The sequence below is a fragment of the Chelonoidis abingdonii genome, chromosome 3, assembly GCF_003597395.2.
Source record: "Chelonoidis abingdonii isolate Lonesome George chromosome 3, CheloAbing_2.0, whole genome shotgun sequence".
NCBI classification, from domain to species: Eukaryota; Metazoa; Chordata; order Testudines; family Testudinidae; genus Chelonoidis; species Chelonoidis abingdonii.
The window spans coordinates 12,348,385-12,369,802 of record NC_133771.1 but is presented as its reverse complement, the minus strand read 5'-3'; the positions used below and the strand labels follow the sequence as shown (position 1 = coordinate 12,369,802).

The 21,418-nt window shown below is 43.6% G+C and overlaps 1 protein-coding gene across 1 annotated transcript in view; it reads right to left on the bottom strand.

Annotated features, from left to right (window-relative positions):
- Window positions 1-21,418, bottom strand: part of PKHD1 (PKHD1 ciliary IPT domain containing fibrocystin/polyductin) — a 394,719-nt gene that overhangs the window by 237,603 nt on the left and 135,698 nt on the right. Inside the window, exons 36-37 of the mRNA XM_032796706.2 lie at window positions 19,013-19,169; window positions 5,871-6,083 (exon numbers count right to left, since the gene is read on the bottom strand). Coding sequence (XP_032652597.2) covers window positions 5,871-6,083; window positions 19,013-19,169 — 370 coding nt within the window. The remainder of the gene's footprint in view (window positions 1-5,870; window positions 6,084-19,012; window positions 19,170-21,418) is intronic.

Sequence of the window (21,418 nt, the reverse complement as noted above, 5' to 3'; positions counted from 1 at the left end):
AAACAAGTTGAACTCAACCATAGCAGTAAAACATTCCCCAAACTTTCCAATCTTAAAAAGAAAAGAAATTACATGGCTCTCGATCCTGTCTTCGCTGAGATGGCTGAAAATTTCAAAGCCTGCTTGTTGAACGATTTTGATTGCGGTAACATATATAAAAAGAGGAGAAGGAGAGCTGACACGCTCTCCAATTTGTTCTAGACCATGGGCTAGGCTGATGTTAAATTGAAACCAGAATAACGTGCTTCTGTTTGATGTAAGTGGTATCAAGACAGCACAAACACTTTCCTTCCAGTTTTATTTTCTAGCAGGCTTCCAATGCTTCAATGCGAAATTGCGGATTACATGGTTTCAGTGAAGTTTAATTGCAGCCATGCACGGGGACTGTATGTTACAAAGAGTTTAGAAGTGACAGCACAGAAAGTCTAGATGTCTTGAATCGGCAGAAACTGAAACACAAAGTGTTTCTGCTAATGTGCCAAGCCACCTTTGCCTTCGCGTTCCACCACATAGCGAGTGTCTTTTGGATCCCAACTCTCCCCTCTTGCCTATGCCTTCAGTATAGAGCTACAGAACCTAAACAGTGCCATGCACATGGGCTTTTGCTATCTCCCATTCACCTCCATTCAGTGGGACTACTCACTTAAGACAAACAGGCTTTCCCCATAAGTTAGACAGTACTCAACGGGGTCCATGAATGTGTGAGGCAATCAAGATTTGTACTGAGATTGTAGACTCTTTGGAGCAGGACCCTTGCCTTCTTGTTTTTGTCTGAGAAGCAGCCCCACTGAGAACTTTGGCAGTGAATAAATATTAACTGTGCTTCACTGGATTATACATAAAGAGAGGAAGTGTGGTCCAGAGGATGGGGTGCAGGTGTGGGACTCTAGAGACCCAGGTTCTATTCCTTATACTACCACAGACTCCCTGTGTGACCTTCGTCTAGTCACTGAATCTCTCTGTATCTCAGTTCTTTATCTATGAAATGGGGATAATAGCACTTCCCTAACTCACAGGCGGTGCTGTGAGGACAGACACATCAAAGCTTGTAAAGTGCTTGGATACCACAATAAAGGGGGCCACAGAAACACCCAAAATTGATAGATCAGTGGAAGATGCAACAGAAATTATTTCTTTCACCAAACTATCTGAAATGGGAAATGACCTAGGAGAAAAGACAGAGCATTTTCCCCTTGTACGAGTGAGAGGAGAGGCAACAATTCTTCAAAAAACATGTCTCCCAGCATGACACTAACTCAGGAATGGCTCACTTCTGTATCGTTCTTCATCAAAGCCGTGCACTACTCTGCTCCAACGTGTGGTCCAAATGAATGTATCCCCACTGTAGCTCCACCTTAGCATGACCAGAGGTCCTGATTTTATAGGGACAGTCTCGATTTTTGGGTCTTTTTCTTAAATAGGCTCCTATTAACCCCTACTCTCTGTCCTGATTTTTCATACTTGCTATCTGGTCATCCTACTTCACCTACATCAACCAAGTTTCACCCAGCATGAGTTTGGCCAGAGGTCTCTACTCTCAGCTGTCCTTCCGCTATTCATTCTAGTCAGTAACTTCGCCCTTTCTGTGATGTGGAACACTCACCTGTTTCAATTCCTTCCTCAAAACACACGTGCTAATCCCTCTGCCAAAGAAATGCTCTTGTTTACTCACGACAAAGGGAAAGGGGAAAAAAATCCTGCACCACTTTGTGTTGAATCCAGCCTCCTAACATTTTGGGTTTCTGAAGTGTTGAGAGTGGCATCCTTGGATCATCATAGGGTTTGAACCCATGAGCTCCAGTGCTAAAAGCAAGCACCTAGAGGAGCAACTCCTTCAGTTGGTAGCTATGGCAGACTGTGGGATAGTGGGTTACCTTTGCCTCTTGATTTTAATGCTCATTGGGGCAAGTACCTTTTCTCCTTTATGTTCTATGTATTGCCAAGCCCACTGTTGAAAATCAACAAAGAATAAAAATAATGGAATATAACACAAAATGGATACATGGTTTAAAAAATAAAGACACTGAACCCATCATTACTGTGAAACCTGCTCTAGACACACATACCTTAATGTCAAGACTATGTCACCATTTGAATGGCTTGTCCTGAAAATCCTTGAAATTGATTGAAAGCATTCACTGGGGTGCATCTATCACACCCTCAAATCCACCCAGTCCTTTACAGCCGTAGAAGGGAGTGCTGCCCTGACACTAACCTTCAGCTCCTGACAAGGCTCAAGGTGACAGCACAAGCTTGAGGGAAGGAATCTTGGTTCCTTGAAGAGCTTTACTGAACAAGTATGTCTCAAGGAAGAAAAATCTTTCTGAGCCTGATCCAGTGAGAGGAGGAGGCCTGCAGCTTAAAAGAAGATGCCATCTAAACAATGCCTTCATTAGGCTGACTGAATCCAAATCAAAACTGAAAATAGAAGGGTCCTTTAACTTAGCTGAAAAGGAAGAACTAGAACTAATGGCTGGAAAAAGCAGCAAAGAATCCTGTGGCACCTTATAGACTAACAGACATTTTGGAGCATGAGCTTTCGTGGGTGAATACATGCATCTGACAAACTGGGTATTCACCCACGAAAGCTCATGCTCCAGAACGTCTATTAGTCTATAAGGTGCCACAGGATTCTTTGCTGCTTTTACAAATCCAGACTAACACGGCTACCCCTCTGATAATGGCTGGAAGTTGAACTCAGATTAGAAATTAGGCACACAGTTTTAAGAGTGAGGGTGATTAACAGCTGGAACTGGTGGATTCTCCATCTCTTATAGTCGTCTAATTATGCTTTAATCTAAGACAAGTTTTTGGACTCCATACAGGGCTAATTGGGTGAAATTCTCAGGCCTGTGTTATACAGGAGGTCAGACTAGATGATCTAATGGTCCCTTCTGGCCTCAAACTCTGTGAATCTATGAATAAGGAGATTGTGTGTGTCACCCTAGGATACAATGTGAGTGTGACAGGATGTTATAGTAACAAAGTCCCTCTGTAAGAAATGGTGTAGAAATACTTTGCCCTTTTATAAAGCCTGTCAAATGCTAATCTTAAAGCACTTTACAAGCATTAAATAATTCAATCTCATGACATCACAACAAAGTGGTCAAGACCCCTCACCCAGCTTTGGATCTCATCTGAAAGTTGGCACCTCCAGGGGTAGCAGAGCACCCTGTTCACCCCAATGCAAATTTTACAGGAACTGTGTAACTTCCTGAATTAACAGCACTACTTCCTGTTTCACTTCACCATTCATGTGTGGTCTCCCATTTAAACACTGACCCCACCTAACCCTGTTTACCTCATGCAGACCAATAGGCTTACAGCACAGCAGCAGAGCTTGCTCCCAGCCCAGGCAGACAGTGTGGCTGGAGGCTGCCAGGACAGTGCATTAGTGGCTCCACATGCCAGGGGGACTAGAGCAGAGTGCCCCCTCCTCCGCCAGATAACATGGGATGGGGAGGGGACAGGGAGAATGCGGGGCCCCAGGCTGGGTGCGGGCCGGGGAGGATTCATGGGGGGGGGGGTCATGAGGATAGTGGGGCAGGGACGAGTCACATGAGGCGTTTAAATAGGAGGTGAGGACAAATCATGTGGTGGGGTCATGTGGGGAGCTTACATGCCCCCCTTTAGCTGTGCCCCCTTTGTGTCCCTCCCACTAGTTGTTGATGGCTGACAGAACAAGGAGTAATGGTCTCAAGTTGCAGTAGGGGAGATTTAGGTTGGATATTAGGAAAAACGTTTTCACTAGGAGGGTGGTGAAGCACTTGAATGGGTTACCTAGGGAGGTTATGGAATCTCCTTCCTTAGAGGTTTTTAAGGTCAGGCTTGACAAGCCCTGGCTGGGATGATTTAGTTGGGGATTGGTCCTACTTTGAGCAGGGGGGTGGACTAGATGACCTCCTGAGGTCTCTTCCAACCCTGATATTCTATGATATTGTACCCCTTGGTGGCTTTCATTGTCTTTGACTGAAATCCGAGCATGTCAGTAAAGCTCAGATGATAACAGTTCTGCCCATGGGCCAGGGGATTGGAAATTCAAGCCCTGCTGCAGGATACAAGCTCCTACCCAATGCTAATGTTGACATGCTGTAACTGGGGGAGGAATGAAGCACTGTAATATGTGCTAGCTTCCCCCCTGCCTTTGCTAAGGCAAATATTGCATTTGAAAATTGTCTGTTAGTTAAGACTTTGACTTGGGGAGCAGAGCTGAGCCATTTGTGCTGCTTATGCTGGAGACTCTCTGCTGGCACTGGATGCAATGGCTCAGTTCAGATGTGGGCATGGGGGGAGGAGAGGAGCATGCTGCCCGGTGCACTTTAGAGTGCCCCTTTGAAAAGAGTTAGCATGTCTGTCCCAGCTGGTATGTACTGACGACCACGGCATGCTCGGCATGGGCCTGGCCAGCTGTCATAAACAGATAGCTACGGGTTAATGTTTCTTTTACCTGTAAAGGGTTAACAAAGGGAACCAAACACCTGACCAGAGGACCAATCAGGAAACCAGATTTTTCAAAGTGAGGGAGGGAACTTCTGGGTGTGTTTTGTCTTTGTTCTGCCTGTTTGTTTTCTCTCGGCTATGAGGGAAGAGCTTTTTTTTTTATATCTCCAAGCTTCTTTCTACCCTTCTGTTCCCAAGTTGTGAGTACAAAAGGAAAAGCAATAGGTTTATATTGTATTTTGTATTTACATGTGTGGAGTTGCTGGAATGTTTAAATTGGATATCTTTTTGAATAAGGCTGATTATTCATATTTTCTTTTAAGCAATAGCCCTGTGTTATGTCATCTTGATGCAGTGATCATGTCATGTGTTTTTTCTTTCTTTTTTATATAAAGCTTTCTTTTTAAAACTTGTTGGATTTTCTTTTCCTAGTTAAGGCAAGGGGATAGGAATCTCTGTGCCAGGAGTACTGTCTCTCTCAGGGAAAGACTGGGAGGAGGGAGAAGAAGGAGGGGGGAAGGTAAATCGTCCTCTCTGTTTTGTGTTTCAAGGGATTGAAGCAGGGAAATCTCCTAGTATCCCCAGGGCGGGAAAATCTGGGAGGAAGTAAAGAGCAGGAAGGGAAGTGGGTTATTTCCCTTTGTTGGAGGCTCAGGGCATCTGAGTCTTGGGGGTCCCCCAGGGAAAGGTTTGGGGAGACCAGAGAGTTTATCAGGTACTCAGAATCCTGATTGGTGGCAGCGAGATAAGATCCAAGCTGGTAATTAAGCTTGGAGGTTCATGCTAAGCACCCAGATTTTGGACGCTAAGGTCCAGATTTGGGACGGAGGCTTATTACACCAGCATTCTTCGCTGGCCGTCTCTACTCCTTTGAAGCTGCATGGAGCGAGAGCCCAGTCCCTCACATTAGCACTGCCCTGATTTTCTACACGGTAGTAGAGATATGCATTTATTTAGGAAACCCTGTACTATCATACCCACAGAGCAGATCCATGCAGTGCACAGCAAGAATGACATCCCAGAGCTCAAAGGTTCAGTTTCCAAGTACTCAGAACTCATGACTTGGGACAGATCTGCAGAAGTGCTCAGCTGTCATTTAGGCATCCAACTAAGGGCTAGATTTTCATGAGCGCTCGCACCCCGCTGCAGCTCCTGCTTACAGTCAGATTTGCAAAAGGGATCAGCATCTAACATGTTATGCTCTTAGGAAATAGGGCCACTTGGAGCTGAGAGTGGAGATCTAGGGCCAAACTCCCACCCAAGTGGGAGCTCAGTTTTTCGGAACATCTGACCCTGACAGTAGGTGCAGAACCCTGTCTAAAAATTTCATCCCAAATGACTCATGTGGTCTGTCATTGTCTTAACTAGAAATACAATCAGTACTTTTTTAAGGGTAGAGAGAGAGTCACACTGTACCCTCTCCAACTCACCATGCATGGAAACGGTCCCGTTCCTCACAGCCAGGAATTTGGCCCCATATGGAAAGAAGGTTGCAGAATGAAAGCTTCCGTAGAGATGGATATATGCTTTGTCACGGAGAGGTTTATCTGGGGATCCCACCTGGAATTCACCGCCATCAGTTACCAGAATATAATGAGCATGAATTTCTATGGGTTCAGGGCCAGCCAACAAGAGCTTGCCACCTAAAAACAACAGAAGAGCAAAACACAACTGGTTACTCACATACAAACTTGCTAGTTCATATTCAAAGGTTCTGCACATAACAGACGCAAGAGATGAAGGAATAAATGGTTTTGTGGGTCAGCCACTGGATTAAGAGTCAGGTGGTCTCAATTCAATTCCCAGCTATCCCACAGACTCCCCGTGTGATGTTGGGCAAGATATACAGGCTGGCATTTTCAACCCAGCCAAAAGGAGTTGTGCTCCCAGTTCTCTCAGAATTTGAATGGGGGTTGAGGCCCCTTTGACCAAAACACCCTTAACTTCTCAATGCCTTTGCTCCACAACTGTACAACAGGGATAAACGATTCCTCTTTATGTATTGTCCCTTTCGACTGTAAACTATTGCATCAGACATAAGCTGCTTGTCTTCACTTTCAAGGCCCTTTGAGTCAATGCCCCCCAACCTATCACCTCTCCTTAGCTACTGAACTGTGGACGCTCACCTCTGCCTATGATGCCAGACTCCCTTGCCCACCTCTTACATTTTCTAACAAGCATCTTGGCGCTTTCTCTCCTACTGCCACTCACACCTTGGAGAAGATCCCAGGAAGCATCCACAAAGCTACCTCATTATCCACCTTCAAATCCTTCCTTAGAACTCTCCTTTGCCATGGTGCCTACAAAACACTTGACAATGGTCAGGCTGCTTGTGTGCAGAGACCACAGCCACAATAAACTGGCCACTGTTGTCTTATTGTTTCCTTGGGCTCCCCCACCTCTCTGTATCCAACTGTTATCTCTTATCTTCTATTTAGGGGCAGAGACTGGGGGTTTTTTTATCCTGTATTTGTGCAGTGCCTAACACAGTGGGGTCCTGGACCAGGAATGGGACCTTTTAGTACAATGGCAATACAAATAATTATCATAATTAAAAGAGGACCTTTGGAACATAGGAATATCCAGACTGGATTAAACCAGTGGGCCATAGACTCATAGATGTGTAGGATTGGAAGGGACTTGACTAGGTTATCTAGTCCAGTCGCCTGCATGCAAGGCAGGACTAAGTAACAACTAGACCATCCCTGATGGGTGTTTGTCTAACCTGCTCTTAATGGGGCCAATGAGGAAAATCCACAACCTTCCTTGGCAACTTTTTTCCAGTGTTTAACTAGCCTGACAGTTAGGAAGTTTTTCCTAATGTCCAACCTAAACCTCCCTTGCTTTAATTTAAGCCCTTTGCTTCTTGTCCTATCCTCAGTGGTACAAAGAACAATTTCTCCTCTTCCTCTTTATAACAACCTTTTATTACTTGAAAACTGGTACCATGTCCCCACTCAGTCTTCTCTTCTCCAAACTAAACTAACTCCATTTTTTCAATCTTTCCTCAGAGGTCATGATTTCTAGACCTTTCATCATTTTTGTAGCTCTCCTATTGACTTTCTCTAATTTGTCCACATCTTACCTGAAATGTGGCACCCAGAACTGGACAAAATACTCCAGAGGAGGCCTTATCCGCCCACAGTAGAATGAAAGAATTATTTCTTGTGTCTTGCTTACAACTCCTGCTGATACATCTCACTATTTCCCTATGGTTGCAACAGCAAATAACTGAGGTATCTCATACCACCATAGGGTTTTTAACAGCTACCACTGTGCTTGGGACCAGCTGGCTTTCCTTCTTCACAAGCTGTTCCAAACAATTTTCATGTTAAGAGTTATAAAGGTCAAGGCTCCATGTTATTGCAGTTTAAAATGGCACATCCTGCCCTTTCAGGGAAGAGAGAGAGAGAGAGAGCGTGTGTGTGTGTGTGTGTGTGTGTGTGTGTGTGTGTGTGTGTGTGTGTGTGTGTGTGTGTGTGTGTGTGTGTGTGTAATATGAAAAACACAACAACAAAAAACCACCCTGCCAGCAGACATAAGTATGAACTGAACAGCCTGACTCTTTTTTGGGTGGTGGGAGCGTTAAACGTTGTAGTCTACTTAAAATTAAAGAGAAAAGATAAACCAATTAAATTCATTACTGGAATATTAGACTGGCCTTTGACTTCTAGAAGCTTCTGTTCAGAGAAGGGAGCTCAGTGATCTACAGCCAATATTTTAACAAGGGCTACCTACTGTTGATCAAACTAAGCCAAAGTCCCATGGTGCTTTGCAGCCAGGCCAATGCCAAAATGGAAAAATACTACTTGCATATTTAGTTACACACACTGGTTAATGCTGCAGGGCAGTTACCAGATAAGATAAAAAAAAAACGTATCAAGGTTTGTGAAGCTGACTTTTGCAAGCAGACTGGGAAACGAGCTCTCAGAAACAGAACTATTAGCCAGGCATATAAATTGCTTTAGTGTTAATGACCAGAAAACAAATGCATTCAGCTCTCACAAGCAAAATGTATTAATCAAAGCCTGGGAGTTGTTGTAGCTATAAGTGTGATTAAAAAGGAGACGTTTATGTAACCAGAATAAGACAGTAGATAATAGTGAATAAGTACAGTACATGCTATTTAGAATGCTTTATTTTCATGCTGAGTTGTATAACCCTACAACTGTTCTATAGTTAGATGCTGTAACCTTTGCATGATTCCACTATATATAATATAAGAGTATCACAAGTCTTGAGAAATATACTTAACCAACTAGCCTCTAGGTATTCATGCTATGCCTGGCTACTACAGACCCAGTCTTTCAAATGTGCAGGATGTCACTGAAATTTTGCTAATTTCTGGAATGCTATGGTCAAATAAGGTAAGAAACTTGTTGCAATCTCTGTCCTGTTTATTGTAGGGTCTGTGTAAGCGTATCATAAAATGTTCAAAAGCATGTCAAAGACGACAGATAAAACTAGCTTTAAAGTAATGCAAAGAAATAGTGAGACCCTCATCTATTGTATATAGAGAAGTAGAGTGAAACTCAGATTTTGAGACAGCTGACCTGCTGCATTGCTGTCTCCCAGATGGGTTGGGAATGTATTGGCTTTCCTATCTGTATTATGCTGTATTAATCTTTGACTAATCATTGTTGATTAGTAAAGTTGATTAAGCCTAGCTACTTGTTACCTCGCTATTGAATTAAATTGAACCCACAATACTACCCACATTTTTTTTCCTCTCAGATAGTGATAAATCCTGTGTACTGAGGGCAGGTGTGCTTCTGCAGTGGGCTGGACAGACTGGCGAGGTTAGCCCTCTGTTCTCTCATCTATAGACTTGAAGTCAATGGGACTACTCACATGAGTACCAGCTCACTAGTGTGAGAAAAGGGGTTTGCAGTCTAGACTTTTCACCAAAATAGCTTGCCTATAATCTGATGGGAACAAGTACTGTTCCAATGTCAGGAAGTTAAAGGTAGATACAGGCGACATTGGGCTAGGAGCCGTACGAATATACAGGAAGACATAGTCATTGCCTCGAAAACCTAAGATGACAAAGACAAACAATGGATGGGTGACCTGAAGCAGCTAAAAGGAGATATGTTCCAAAGGGCATTGATAGGCACGTCACTACTTTTGAATGTGTCTATTCTATGAACAATCCCCAGCAAACTTTCTAACAAATCATAGTTGGTGTCTTTTAAAAATGTGTGTGTGGGGGGGGGCTTGTGCGTGCACGCTCATATGTGCTGTTATAGGGTTGGCCGCATCCCAAGCACCGCCCTCGTGACTTAGAGTCGCTCTGTGGCTCCCTGCCTCAGTTTCCCCTCTTCAAAACACCTTAATAAACTCAGCACAATCCTTTTGTCTAATAACATTCCCTTCTCTCACAGTCTATTTTGTTTATATAAAATTCAAAACAAAATACAGTCCTGGGGCTTCTCTTCACCCTTTTCTCCCCTGCAGTCTGCTCTCACAGCTCTTGCCTACAGAACAGACCTGAACCCTAACACCTGATATTTTCAAAACTGCAGAGCCCCCACACCTATCACTGAAGTCAACAGAAGCTGAGTCCTTCTGAAAATCAGCCCAAGAGCAGAGATAATGAATCCCTGGGAATTAAGAAACAACAGCTTAATGACAGTTAAATGCAAAGACTAGCAAATATTAAGGCTTCCTTTCCTTCTTTTAACACTTGCCACTTTTCTGCAAGCAGAAGAGAGAACCTGGCTCCACTGAGCCATTGGCTCTGCCCTTACGTTGTTTGTTATGGCTACACAAGGGACCTTGGGGTAATTTTGTAAAAATCAATCAACTATTATTATAGTAGCCTCCTCACCAATTCAAATAAATACTATTAAACCCATAATCTCTTCTGTACCATGATATGGAGACCAAACACGTCTCTTTCAAATGCAGGGGAAAAGAAACATTCTGAGGCTATTTAATGTTTGGTGAGAACATCAAAACCATCACTCATCTCCATTAACCCAGCAACTGGCCTTCACCTCCAGGCCTGGAAAGAATTTTTTTTTCCATTTTTTTTTTTTTTTAACAAAAACTAAACTAAATCTGAGGCACCTACCCCTTTCCCAGAGGGAAAAGAAAACCAACCAACAGCTAGAAAAACGGATAGATCATTAAAGAAAACAAATCAGAAAATAAAATAGGGTCCACTAAGGTGCTCTTCCACTTGGACCACCAACTGCACCAGAAGAATGATGAAGGGACTGGTGAGGGATAGATGGATATTTCTGCTCTGAAGTCTTGTGTGAAACAAAGGAAAACAAGAGCAAATGGAGAGGAGGTGGAAATGCAATATGATAGCTCTTCATTTCATAGAGTGTCTTGGGCTGCAACAAAAACAGGCCAAACTGGATCAGTCTCAAGGTCCACCTAATCCAGTACCGTCTCCAATAGATGCTTCTAAAGAAGGTGCAAGAACCTCCAAAGTTGGAAGTGATAAGATAACCTACCCACAAGGAAAGCTTCTTCTGATCCCTGTTAGTCAGAGGTCGAGTTATGTCTTGCAGCAGGAGGTTATATATCCCTTCCAAAATGTCTGTCTGTTTTTAATCCTTATGATTATGGATATTCTCATTGTCCATACTTAGGGTGTTGAGTTCAATCCCATTTTTCTCATTAATGTTTAGTTTGTGATAGCATTCCAAATGTTTTAGGGAGTTCCCAAACACAGAGGAAAGCACTCATCGAGGTCCCTGTTTTGCTTTGATGTTATAAGCAATCGGCCTCAATATTATACCAGTAAGAGAAATACTGTATTTTTAAATGAAATGCCTCATTAAAATAAGTCCCATAGTGAAAATAAGTTTGGACATAAGTGCTTGTAAATTTGGATGTAGGTTATAATTAGATTGTGCAGGGAAAAGGATGAAGGTGACTCTCACCTGATCCAATCCAGCGTCCCTATATAAGCTGAGTAAAGTGCTAACGTAAACAAAAGATGTAAAGTCATTTTTAAGAGAATTGTTTTTAATCAATTTTAAGTGTCACACAGGAAAGGTGTGTATACACACACACACAATATCAAATACACATCTATATAGACATACACACAATTATATCAACTGCATCCTCTTAACTATTGTATGGATGAAAAATCCAGTAGAATGCCCTTCGCCTAATAGAAAACCATCTGCTGCTATTTGAAAGGTCACCTCCTCAATGGACACGTCCTCTCTCTTCTGCACAAGGGTTGTATCCTACCATTGGTATATGAGGAAGGAGTTTTGTATCATAGGCTTTGGCCCTGTATGACCAATATTCCCAGACCCCTTGATTTGTTATTCCCAGCTCTCTTCACTTTTGTGTTTTATGATGATCCCACTAGAACCCCCTGGAGATGTGCTGAACCTCACAAATTATGTTCCTGGCATGCAGTCCCAAAAGGCAAATAGCAGGAGGAAACTGTTAGAGCTGGGACATCTTTCCTCAAACAACTGATCATGCATAACAGCACTGCAGCATGCTGGCAGTCCATTTGATATGCTTGTTCTCAGCCTCCAAGGGGGTGCCTGCTGGGAGCAAACTAGAATGAAAAGAAAGATCCTGCTATGTAGTTCCTTTTGTGCTCATTTCATAGACATTGTTTATTGGCCTTAATTAAGGACAAGATACTAATTTTATGGACCCTGTTGTGTGCCCCCTTTGGACATGCTCACATGAAACATGGATGAGCTACACAAGGTCACCGCAGCCTGGGCTCCTACAGAGCAAGACACAAAGGACTGAAGAGCTCACAACATTGACTCTGCCCCCAAAGCTGCCTGAAGCAAAAGAGTCCAAAACTTGCTATACATGTCACAGAGTGCATTCTCCCCACACACATTTAGGTCCCAAAGCAAAGCACTTGAGTACATGCTTAATTTTAAGGGCATAGGCAGTACCACTTAAGTCAGTGGTACTACTCACATGATTTAACATTAAAGCATGTGCTCAAGAGCTATGCTGGATTGGGGCCTTAATCCAGCCTTGAGCTAGAGAGAGGCAGCTGCTTGAATGTTCTCAGTTAGAAATCAACTCCCAGGACCGATGCCCACGTTTTCTGGCCGGCTGCATTCATCCCCATCTATTCAGATGGCATGTGCTTCTTGCAAGCTGGGTGGCCTCTTTCCTTGCAGTACAGCTGCCAAGCAATGGTGATTTGGATCAGCAGCCTGCATAACGTTGCAAGCACCATCTCATCTAGAGGAAGTCCCTCTACTCTGCCAGAACTGAGGCAGCATCACAGACAGTTGATCACACTTACGGTATGAGCCAAAGAGAAGGACAGCCAACAGGGAGGAAGAGAGGTTACAATGGAGTGTGTGAACATTACTGTTTGCACCAGAACAGGGTTTGTTACAGTAGATGCCTTGGAAACCTGGATGAAAGTCACCCAGTTGTATATGCCACAATGTGTATTACCCAAGGATACATAATGCAGATGCTCAGGGAAGGCCAGTTAGACCAGGAGACAAAATAGGTGAAGGTGGAGTAAGTATTCTTTGCTCCGTAACAATCCAAGGGGCTGCCAAATCTCAACACCTGAGCTCCAGAGGAAGGACACATTTGGCTCCTGTGGTAGGATAATGCTTTGGGGAAAGCCTCACAAAGGCTCCAAAAAATCACAAGAAAGGAACTGACGTGAAAAGAGCGTGATCTGCAGTACTGAACCTGCGCTCATTTCATAGGATCATAGCCTCCAAGGCCAGAAGGAACCATTGTGATCTCTCTTCCTGTACAACTCTGGCCATAGAACTTCCCCCCCAGATAAGTCCTTTCGATCTACAGCATGTCTTTAAAAGAAATCCAATCTTGATTTTACAAAGGTGGCAATCCAGAAAAGCACTTATGCACGCGATTAGTCCCCCTGAAGTCAATGGGGCTACTCACTTAAAAGTGAAGCCTGGACATAAGTGCTTTGCTGAATCAAGCCTTAATCCAGCTCAAATCTAGAAACAGACAGCTGCTTGGACATTGCAACCTGCTGGAGACCAGCTCAAGCAAAACAGTTTGCTTTTAGCAAGGGAGGATGGTCTTGTAGCAAGTGCTCTGGAGCAGCGTTCAATTCCTGGCTCAGCCGCAGACTGCTTGTGCCATCGTGGGCCGAGTCACTGAAGTTCTTTGTGCCTCAATTACTAATATTCTGTTTATAGGTTGTATCCCTTTCTGCCATGCTCCTGTCTCATCTATTTAGATTGTAAACTTGCAAGGGCATGGACTGTCTCTTACTAAGCATTTTGCATAGTGCATAGCACGATGGGGCTCTGATCCCAGGACCTAGGTAGGCCATACCTTAATGCATCATCTTTTGCCTACAGATTAGCAAGATTTACCGCTTGAGAGGAAGAATGGTCCAGCAGTCAGAGCACTAGTTTGGGATTCAACAGACCTGGGTTCAATTGCTTGTTCCACCACAGTCTTCTTCTGTGGCCTTAAAGGAAGTTAGAGTCTCTCTGGGCCTCAGTCCTCCACTTGTGAAATGGGGCTAGTAGCACTGTCCAACCTCATAGGGGTTTTGTGAGGACAAATACATTAAGCATTGCAAAATACTATGGGAATGGGGCGATAAAAGTACCTACAATAGTTCTAGTAGGATTTCAAGAGAGCTTTCCCTCAGATCATTTGCAGCAGGCTCTCCTTGCAGAGACAGGACTGTTCCATGCCAGTGAGTGGAGGAAGGAGGGACCATGCTGCCTAAGCTTCCAGTCTGATCTCTGCAGGAGTCATACACAGTTCCTTTTGTTAGCAGAGCTGGGATTAGCTTCCACTGATCTGCCAGAATTCAGCCTGGGAAGCCTTGGAGGAGTCTTGGCAGTAATCAAACACAAGGCAAATCGATGTAGTTGGCAAACGAGAACCCTAGGAGTCTGATACACATGCTCCAATCCCAGTCAAAACAGGGGTGGAAATAGATGCCTGTGCCCTAAACTGAGCCACAAATCAGGATTTACAATTAAGGGAAAGAAAAAGAAAAGCTGTCGAATTGCTACAGTTGTAAAGGCCTCAGAATTCCCCTGCAGGGAATTTCTTGTCCTACAAGTTAAATTCCATTGAAAAACACTGAGTTCTTGTTAAAAAATAAAAAATAAAATGTCCCTCCTTTCTTCCAAGACAGGTGGAATTTTATGATGTGTTGACTATAATTAATTCAGACTTGATGCACATTGTTGTAACAACCTAGAGATCCCATCACAGAGCAATAAAGAGAGAGGACTGTCTTCGCCCCCAGTCTCTTTAAAACTCAATTAAAATATACATTGGATGCAACTTCCCATTAGCTGGAACTATTTGTACATCCCGTGTTCTTTCTTTAATTAAAAAACATGCTTATTGCAATACTGCTAGAATCACTTTTACGGTATTTTAATTGTAATGTCTCTGTCTGATTAAAAAAAGAAAATATGAACTAGAAACTGCCTGCAAATAGTATCATCATGCACAACCCAAATGGACTGAGCATAACAAAGAATGGCTCAGATAACCAAGCATCACAGCCAGTCTATAAACCAGGGAAATAATGGGTATCTGCAGCAGGTGACTGGATGACACAGAAGACTGGACAGGGATAAAAAATGTGCTATTTCTATGGTACCAGTTCAAACTCAGCCCATATCTGCAATGACTTCAGTGTCTGTTGGCTGAAGTGATCCTGTATTTGCCTCATCAGGACCTTATGACTGATGGTATTGAAGGCCAGGGGGAGGTGTAGCTGGATCACTGCAAAGGACTCCTGTCCGAAACCAAGACAAAGTTATCCAGCTATGCCTGTAGGGCCAGACTGATGGGAAGAGGTGCAATAGGGAAAGAGAAAAGCTAAATTAATACAAATGAAAAGGCCTCCTGATAGAACACCAGGACTGTGTTAACCTCATGCCTGGTAAACAAGAGAAGTGTCAGACATCAGTTAAACAAAATTGTTTTGTTGAAAATTAGACCTAATTGGTGGACAAAATAATAAGGGGATAGACTATTCCACCCAACACTTCCTTTGTAGTCCTCAGCAAAAGACTTTTTGGGGAAGAAGATGGCTATTGTGGCCACGGACTGACTGAAAGAAGGGGAAGGAGCGAGCTTCGCCATCATGGCTGCCACCCCTTCAGTCTCCTGAGTCCCACTGGATCCCAGGGTCATCATTGTGCAGTCTTCATCCTGAGCAAACCGAGCCAGAGAAAGAGACCCAGATGACACTGCCACCTTCACCAGCTAAATCCCAAATGCCACCTGGGATGTAGCTGTTCTATTCTAAGTGTGTTCTATTCCTTCTCTACCCTATCCCTCTCCTTTTGCTTTCTGTTTAATAACGCTCTGGCTTAGCCAGCCATGACTATATTTTGCAACACTGCTGTAAGCCTGTCACCCAAGAGAGGTAGTTAAAAGCAATGCCCTAAATGGCCCAATGATGGCACAAGTTTGCCAGGTCTTATCAGCCACTCTGAGACTGTGTGATGGGCTTGTCTTTCTCCAGTTGGGCTTCTGTTTCTCCAGCACTGAGTCTGCAAGTGAGAGTCAACACCTGAGACAGAAGCTTCATTTTCTCTTTGCTGTTTTTTCCATGTTCCTCTTGTGTGTTTGTCTTCTTTTGTCTTCTAAAGAACAGGAACAAACCTCAACAGCAGTAACAACAGCTCCAGCCCATCTCAACTAACTTCTTCTCTTTATTCCCCAAAAGTACAGTTATCACCATCTGTGTTTCTTGCATGTGGCCACTGGTGGATTTTTTTGCAGCCACAACAGCCACCAAAGCATGGGTGGAGATCAGGAGGGCAAAGCAGCAGTCCCTCCCTGCAGCATCCATCTGTTGCTCCTGAATAGCTGGTACCAAGGGCAGTGAGATGCATTGCCTTGGTGTCTGCGCTGGGGCTGCCAGCAGAGATCAGCACCCTGCTCCACAAAGCCTTCTTGGGAGCTGTGGGCTGGGCCTCCGCAGACACGTGCATGGCACCGGAAGCTGCTCTTGTCAGTGCAGATGGCTGCGGCGTTTAGTCACCAGGACATTTCCTTGGGTAGCTCCCCCACACCGGGAGTTTGGGATGCTGCAGACGTCCGGTGAGTTCCTGACCCACCTTTCCGGGGCTGTCTTTTGCTGAAGGGCCATGGGAGGCAGGGACAGAGATGGGTCATCGCTTCCTGCGCCTGGGGCTGCACTCGCTATTTACAGTTGCTCTAGCTACTGCGGCAGGTCAACGACTCCAGGTTGCTGCAGGGCTTGGCACATCCCCAGCACAGTGAGGGGCTCCCACTCCATGACAAGCTCTGAGCATAATAGGAACAAAGTCCGGGGGAGCTAAATGGGGATCTCTACTTCCTACCGCCCAGCCCCAGTGTGGAGAAGACATGCCCTACTAAGGGGCTCCTACCTAAGTTCCCATGTGGTGCATGCAGCCTGCCGGGATCACCCCTTCTTATTAGCATCAAGAGCTCCGTCGGTGATGCGGGGTGAGTCTGAGCACAGGGGAATCTTTCCTTGCTGCCACTTACAGAAAGGAGTTTGCTGCTTTTCAACAAGTACAGAAGTTAATTAAGTATTGTAGGGAAAACTGTTAGAGCGGCCACATAACATGTGTTGTGAAAACCTCTGGTCTAAAAGACGGTCATACAGGGGGTTTTCCCTTATAAAATCTCTTTACAGCTAAGGGGAAAGAGAACAATGAACCTGATTAAAATGAAACCCTGATGTAACACTTTACATTTCAATTGCTTTAATTGTTTTCCCTGCTTTTCTGTATAATTAATAGATAACTTTAAAAGATTTTTAATAGTACGTTTGCCATGGTACTAAGCAGGCTGAGGTATCTGGTTATAAAACCCTGAACTCTTTTTAAAACTGTTAAATGTTGGATAGTTTCAGGGTCATGTTAACACCTGTGACTCTTTCAGCCCATTTATTCCACCTAAATCAATACAGAAGAACGAAGTGTGCTTGGTATCATAAAATGTCCTTCTCAGAGTCACTGGGTCTAAAACATTCTAATGTTGGTTTAATAACTGTACCGTACCTACTATATAGTGTGTGTCAGCTGAATGGGCTTGTCTGAGAATGAAAAGGAGCATGACGGAGTGGGGAAAAAATGCTTTGAATATAAGATGAGTCCAAGCCATAAAGACACTGTATCCAAACTTCACTCAGAACAATGGAAGGACTCCCATAGACTCCACTGCACTGATGGATCAAGCCCACGGTTCGGAGTTGTGTCTGAACTTCCTTTCTTATTCAGTTTCTTGCTTTGGATCCATTTCATAGATTTGGGCTGAACCGCAAAGTTCAGACTCAGATTTAGATCCAAACTTGTTAGGACTTTGGATCCTGTATTCTAGTTCAGACTCACCTCATACATGTGATACAGACATGCATTCCAGCAGGATAATCTCATCCGGGCTGAAAAAGACTCATTCATTACCAAGATCAGAGGCTTAGAACTTTCAGCGGGAGGTTGGTGGAGGATTTGGCTAAAGAGTTTTCATGCTTGATCTCAACCCCAGCTTGATTAAAGTATTTATTTTATTTGTTCAGGTGGAAGGAAACCTGATAAAATTCCATCCCACTATTTTGGGAGATCTCTGGTCCAGGGGTAGAAGTGGGAAGGAAAGTTGTTTCCATTTTCAGATTTCTTTATGGTCTGTTAACTCAAAAAGTGAGTTAAAATACATTAAAATGTCACATTCCTTGTGTCTATAGTCCTCAATGAAGGTTTAGCCACAGATCCTCAAAGATATTTAGATGTGCAACTCCTATTGATTTCAATGGGAGTTAGGAGCCTAAATACCTTTGAGGATTTGGGCCTTAGTACCTATGACAGTTGTTAAGAAATCTCTTTTACAAACCATTAAATGTAAGCATTTAAAAACAACACGAAGTCCTTTGCTAACTTCTTAGGTCCCAAGCCTGAAAAGAGTAGCACATGCGCTTAAAGTTAAGCATGTGAAGATGGGTATGCAGGATTGGGGCTGTCATTTCGAGGATGGAAATGTTTCTTTTGGTGAATGGAGGAAGGTTATTTTTGTCCTAAATTGTGTATTGATTCCAGCAGAGCTTCATCTATTTACACCAAATCTGAATTTGACTCAGGGTATGTAAGTACTACAAATCTGATGCTTTCTCTCTTAATTGTGCTGTATTATTTACACAGCACCAACAGAGTGGTAGGATCATGGATTATTTATTACATTCTGTAACTGTAGCCTATAATTCTGTAACAACACCATTAGTTCTGTAAAGGCTTTTCCAACACACTTGCATCCAAGATACCACACAAGACATAGCTGATTATTGTTACCAGTACCACTATTATCCCTGATGGCTGTGCAGAAGAGCTGCACTTTCAGCAGTCAGGAATAAAAGCATTCCTACTCATATTGTCATTATGCCTCAAACGGCATAAACGATGCCTTCTGCATACATAATAATTAAACAGATCCCTCCTCCCATCCTCACTATGTTTACCAAACACTGATGCTCTGTCCCTTACGCTCCTGTGTGACCAGGTGTCTTGGCACAGTTTATTTGTTTGGGGGAAGGGAAGGAGAGAGTGAAACTCTACCACCTGGATGAAACAAACAGACAAAAACCTCCTCAGACCTTTGACATGCAGCAAGTTGAGGATGCCAGTGGTGGTATCCAGCAGCAGCGTCTGGCCTCTTTCTACCGTGACATTTGCGCCATCTTGTGGCAGGTGCCCATCAAGCCAGCTGGAGTTCTTAGACCATCGCCCACAGAATTGGAGGGGAAGGTGCCTCTGAAAAAGAAAATAAGGGTCTTAAAACTGACCTTTTGTTATTTTGAAAGAAATATATAACTGGAAATAACTTTAAAACAAATGATAAGTGTGGTCATGCAGGTCCTTGTCCTAACCTCCTGCTGTCACCAAGCATGGAAATACTTGTCAAGGGGAAAATGGACCCCAGTTTTACCTGGCATACCTTAAGTGAAGTTCATTCACTCTGGCAATGCCTTTTCATCTAGGCTAGTTGGGCTGTATGTCCCCCCCACCCTCTAATATGCAGCTCTCCCCCTTCTAATTAACAACAGGGAGAGGAGGGGATCCAAGTTTCTTGGTGTGTGTTTTCTCCACTAAAATATCTAGACTCAACTCACACTCTACTTCAAAAGCAGACCTAGGCTCCCCACAAAGGTTAGGCCTGGATAGGAAATGCTAGATAGCATGTCTAGGGCAATAGACCTACCTCAAGAGGTACTGCAAGGATTAGTCAATATTTGCAACGTATACACCACAGTGATCCATGTGCTTATTACCATCATACTGGATCAGTGCAACCCAGGATTTATGTGGTTTCTCTATAGGGTGAAAAGACTGATGTAGTAGACAGGACATGACAAGGACTCAAGAAACCTGGGTTCATCCACAGACTCCCTGAGTGGCTTTGGGCAAATCAGTCTACCCCTGTCTCAGTTTCCCATGTGTGAAATGGGGATGATACTTTCCTACCTCACAGGGTGTTGTGAAGATAAAACCCTTTATGATTGTGAGGAACCCAGTTATCAGAGTGATGAGAGCCATGTATCATGGCAGATTCAGCAACACCAGCGAGTATGAAACGCACCTGCCTGCTTCCTTACTGATGATTCTCCTCTGGAGCACATTACACCTACTCTCTGTAGATTGCATCCATTTGTTTCTGAGTGAAATTCAAAACACTGATTTTGATCAATGAAGCCCTATGTGGCTTCAGTCCTGTCTACCTCAGAATCTCTGTCCCCATACACTATCTTGATAAATCAGATGGTCTGCCATGATCCTGACAACAGTTCCCAGATATCAGTAGTAGGAAACTAGAGGCAGGGCATTCTCCAGGGGACAGGGATGAGGTTTTGTTTAGTTCAGTGGCTCAACAAGCCCAAATTTCCAGGACACACTGCCAGGTATATCTTACTCACTACAGATTTTGCTAGAAGCTTGAGTAATTGAAATGTAGTTTGTAGGGTGGAAGTAAGGGTTTTTTTCCCAGTTGACTTGCCATCAGTTTTGTGTTTTGCTGAACAATGTTTTATACTGACGGTTCATACACCACTTTTAGACTGGCAGGGGTGCTTTTTGGAAAACAAACATTTAGGTAGCTAAGAATTTGCTACACTAGAAGGGACTAATGGTCCATCAAGTCTGCTATCTGGTCTCCACAGCTTAGATCCTTATTGGAACCAAATCTTTTTAGACTCCTACACACCTTGCTCGTGGGAACATTAGAAGTGACCAATATATGCTAGCTAGCATATAGATCATATTGATATGGATTACCTGCACCATATATATATATTAGTATGCGTTAAGCACAAATAGAAGTAAGTACAAATAGCATGGCAGTTATATAACCTAAATTGGCCTCTACCTTTATCATCATACTATTCTCTAATCGTATGTATCCCATAACACCTTGCATTACCTGACGTAAACTTTGGCTTAAGTACATAGGAAAGTTGTCAGGATCAGGACATATGATTATTTTATCATAGCAACAGGTAGGGTGTTATTCTCCCAAGCCAGTACTGGAATGTCCAAAAGGAAGAAGACATGACATATAATTGTTTTGTCCTAGTACAAACCTAGGAGATGCCTTCATGCCTTTTGGTATCTGGAATGCATTCAGAACAAAGAGATAAGCAGTACATAGTACCAGAAAAACAAGGTAAAAAGCTGACTGGTAAAATTCTAGTTTCAGGTGATGTACGCTGTACCTTTTACACCTCTACTCGATATACCGCTGTCCTCGGGAGCCAAAAAATTTACCGCGTTATAGGTGAAACCGCATTATATCGAACTTGATTTGATCTGCTGGAACGCGCAGCCCCCGCACCCCCCGGAGTGCTGTTTTACCACGTTATATCCGAGTTTGTGTTACGTCGGGTGGCGTTATATCGGGGTAGAGGTGTACTTGTAAACTGGTAGGGTATATAAAGATGGCTTTAGAGGTGTAACTCCTGGAGCACACCTTCTGCGTAATGTGAATGTAACAGTGCTGCACAAGACGG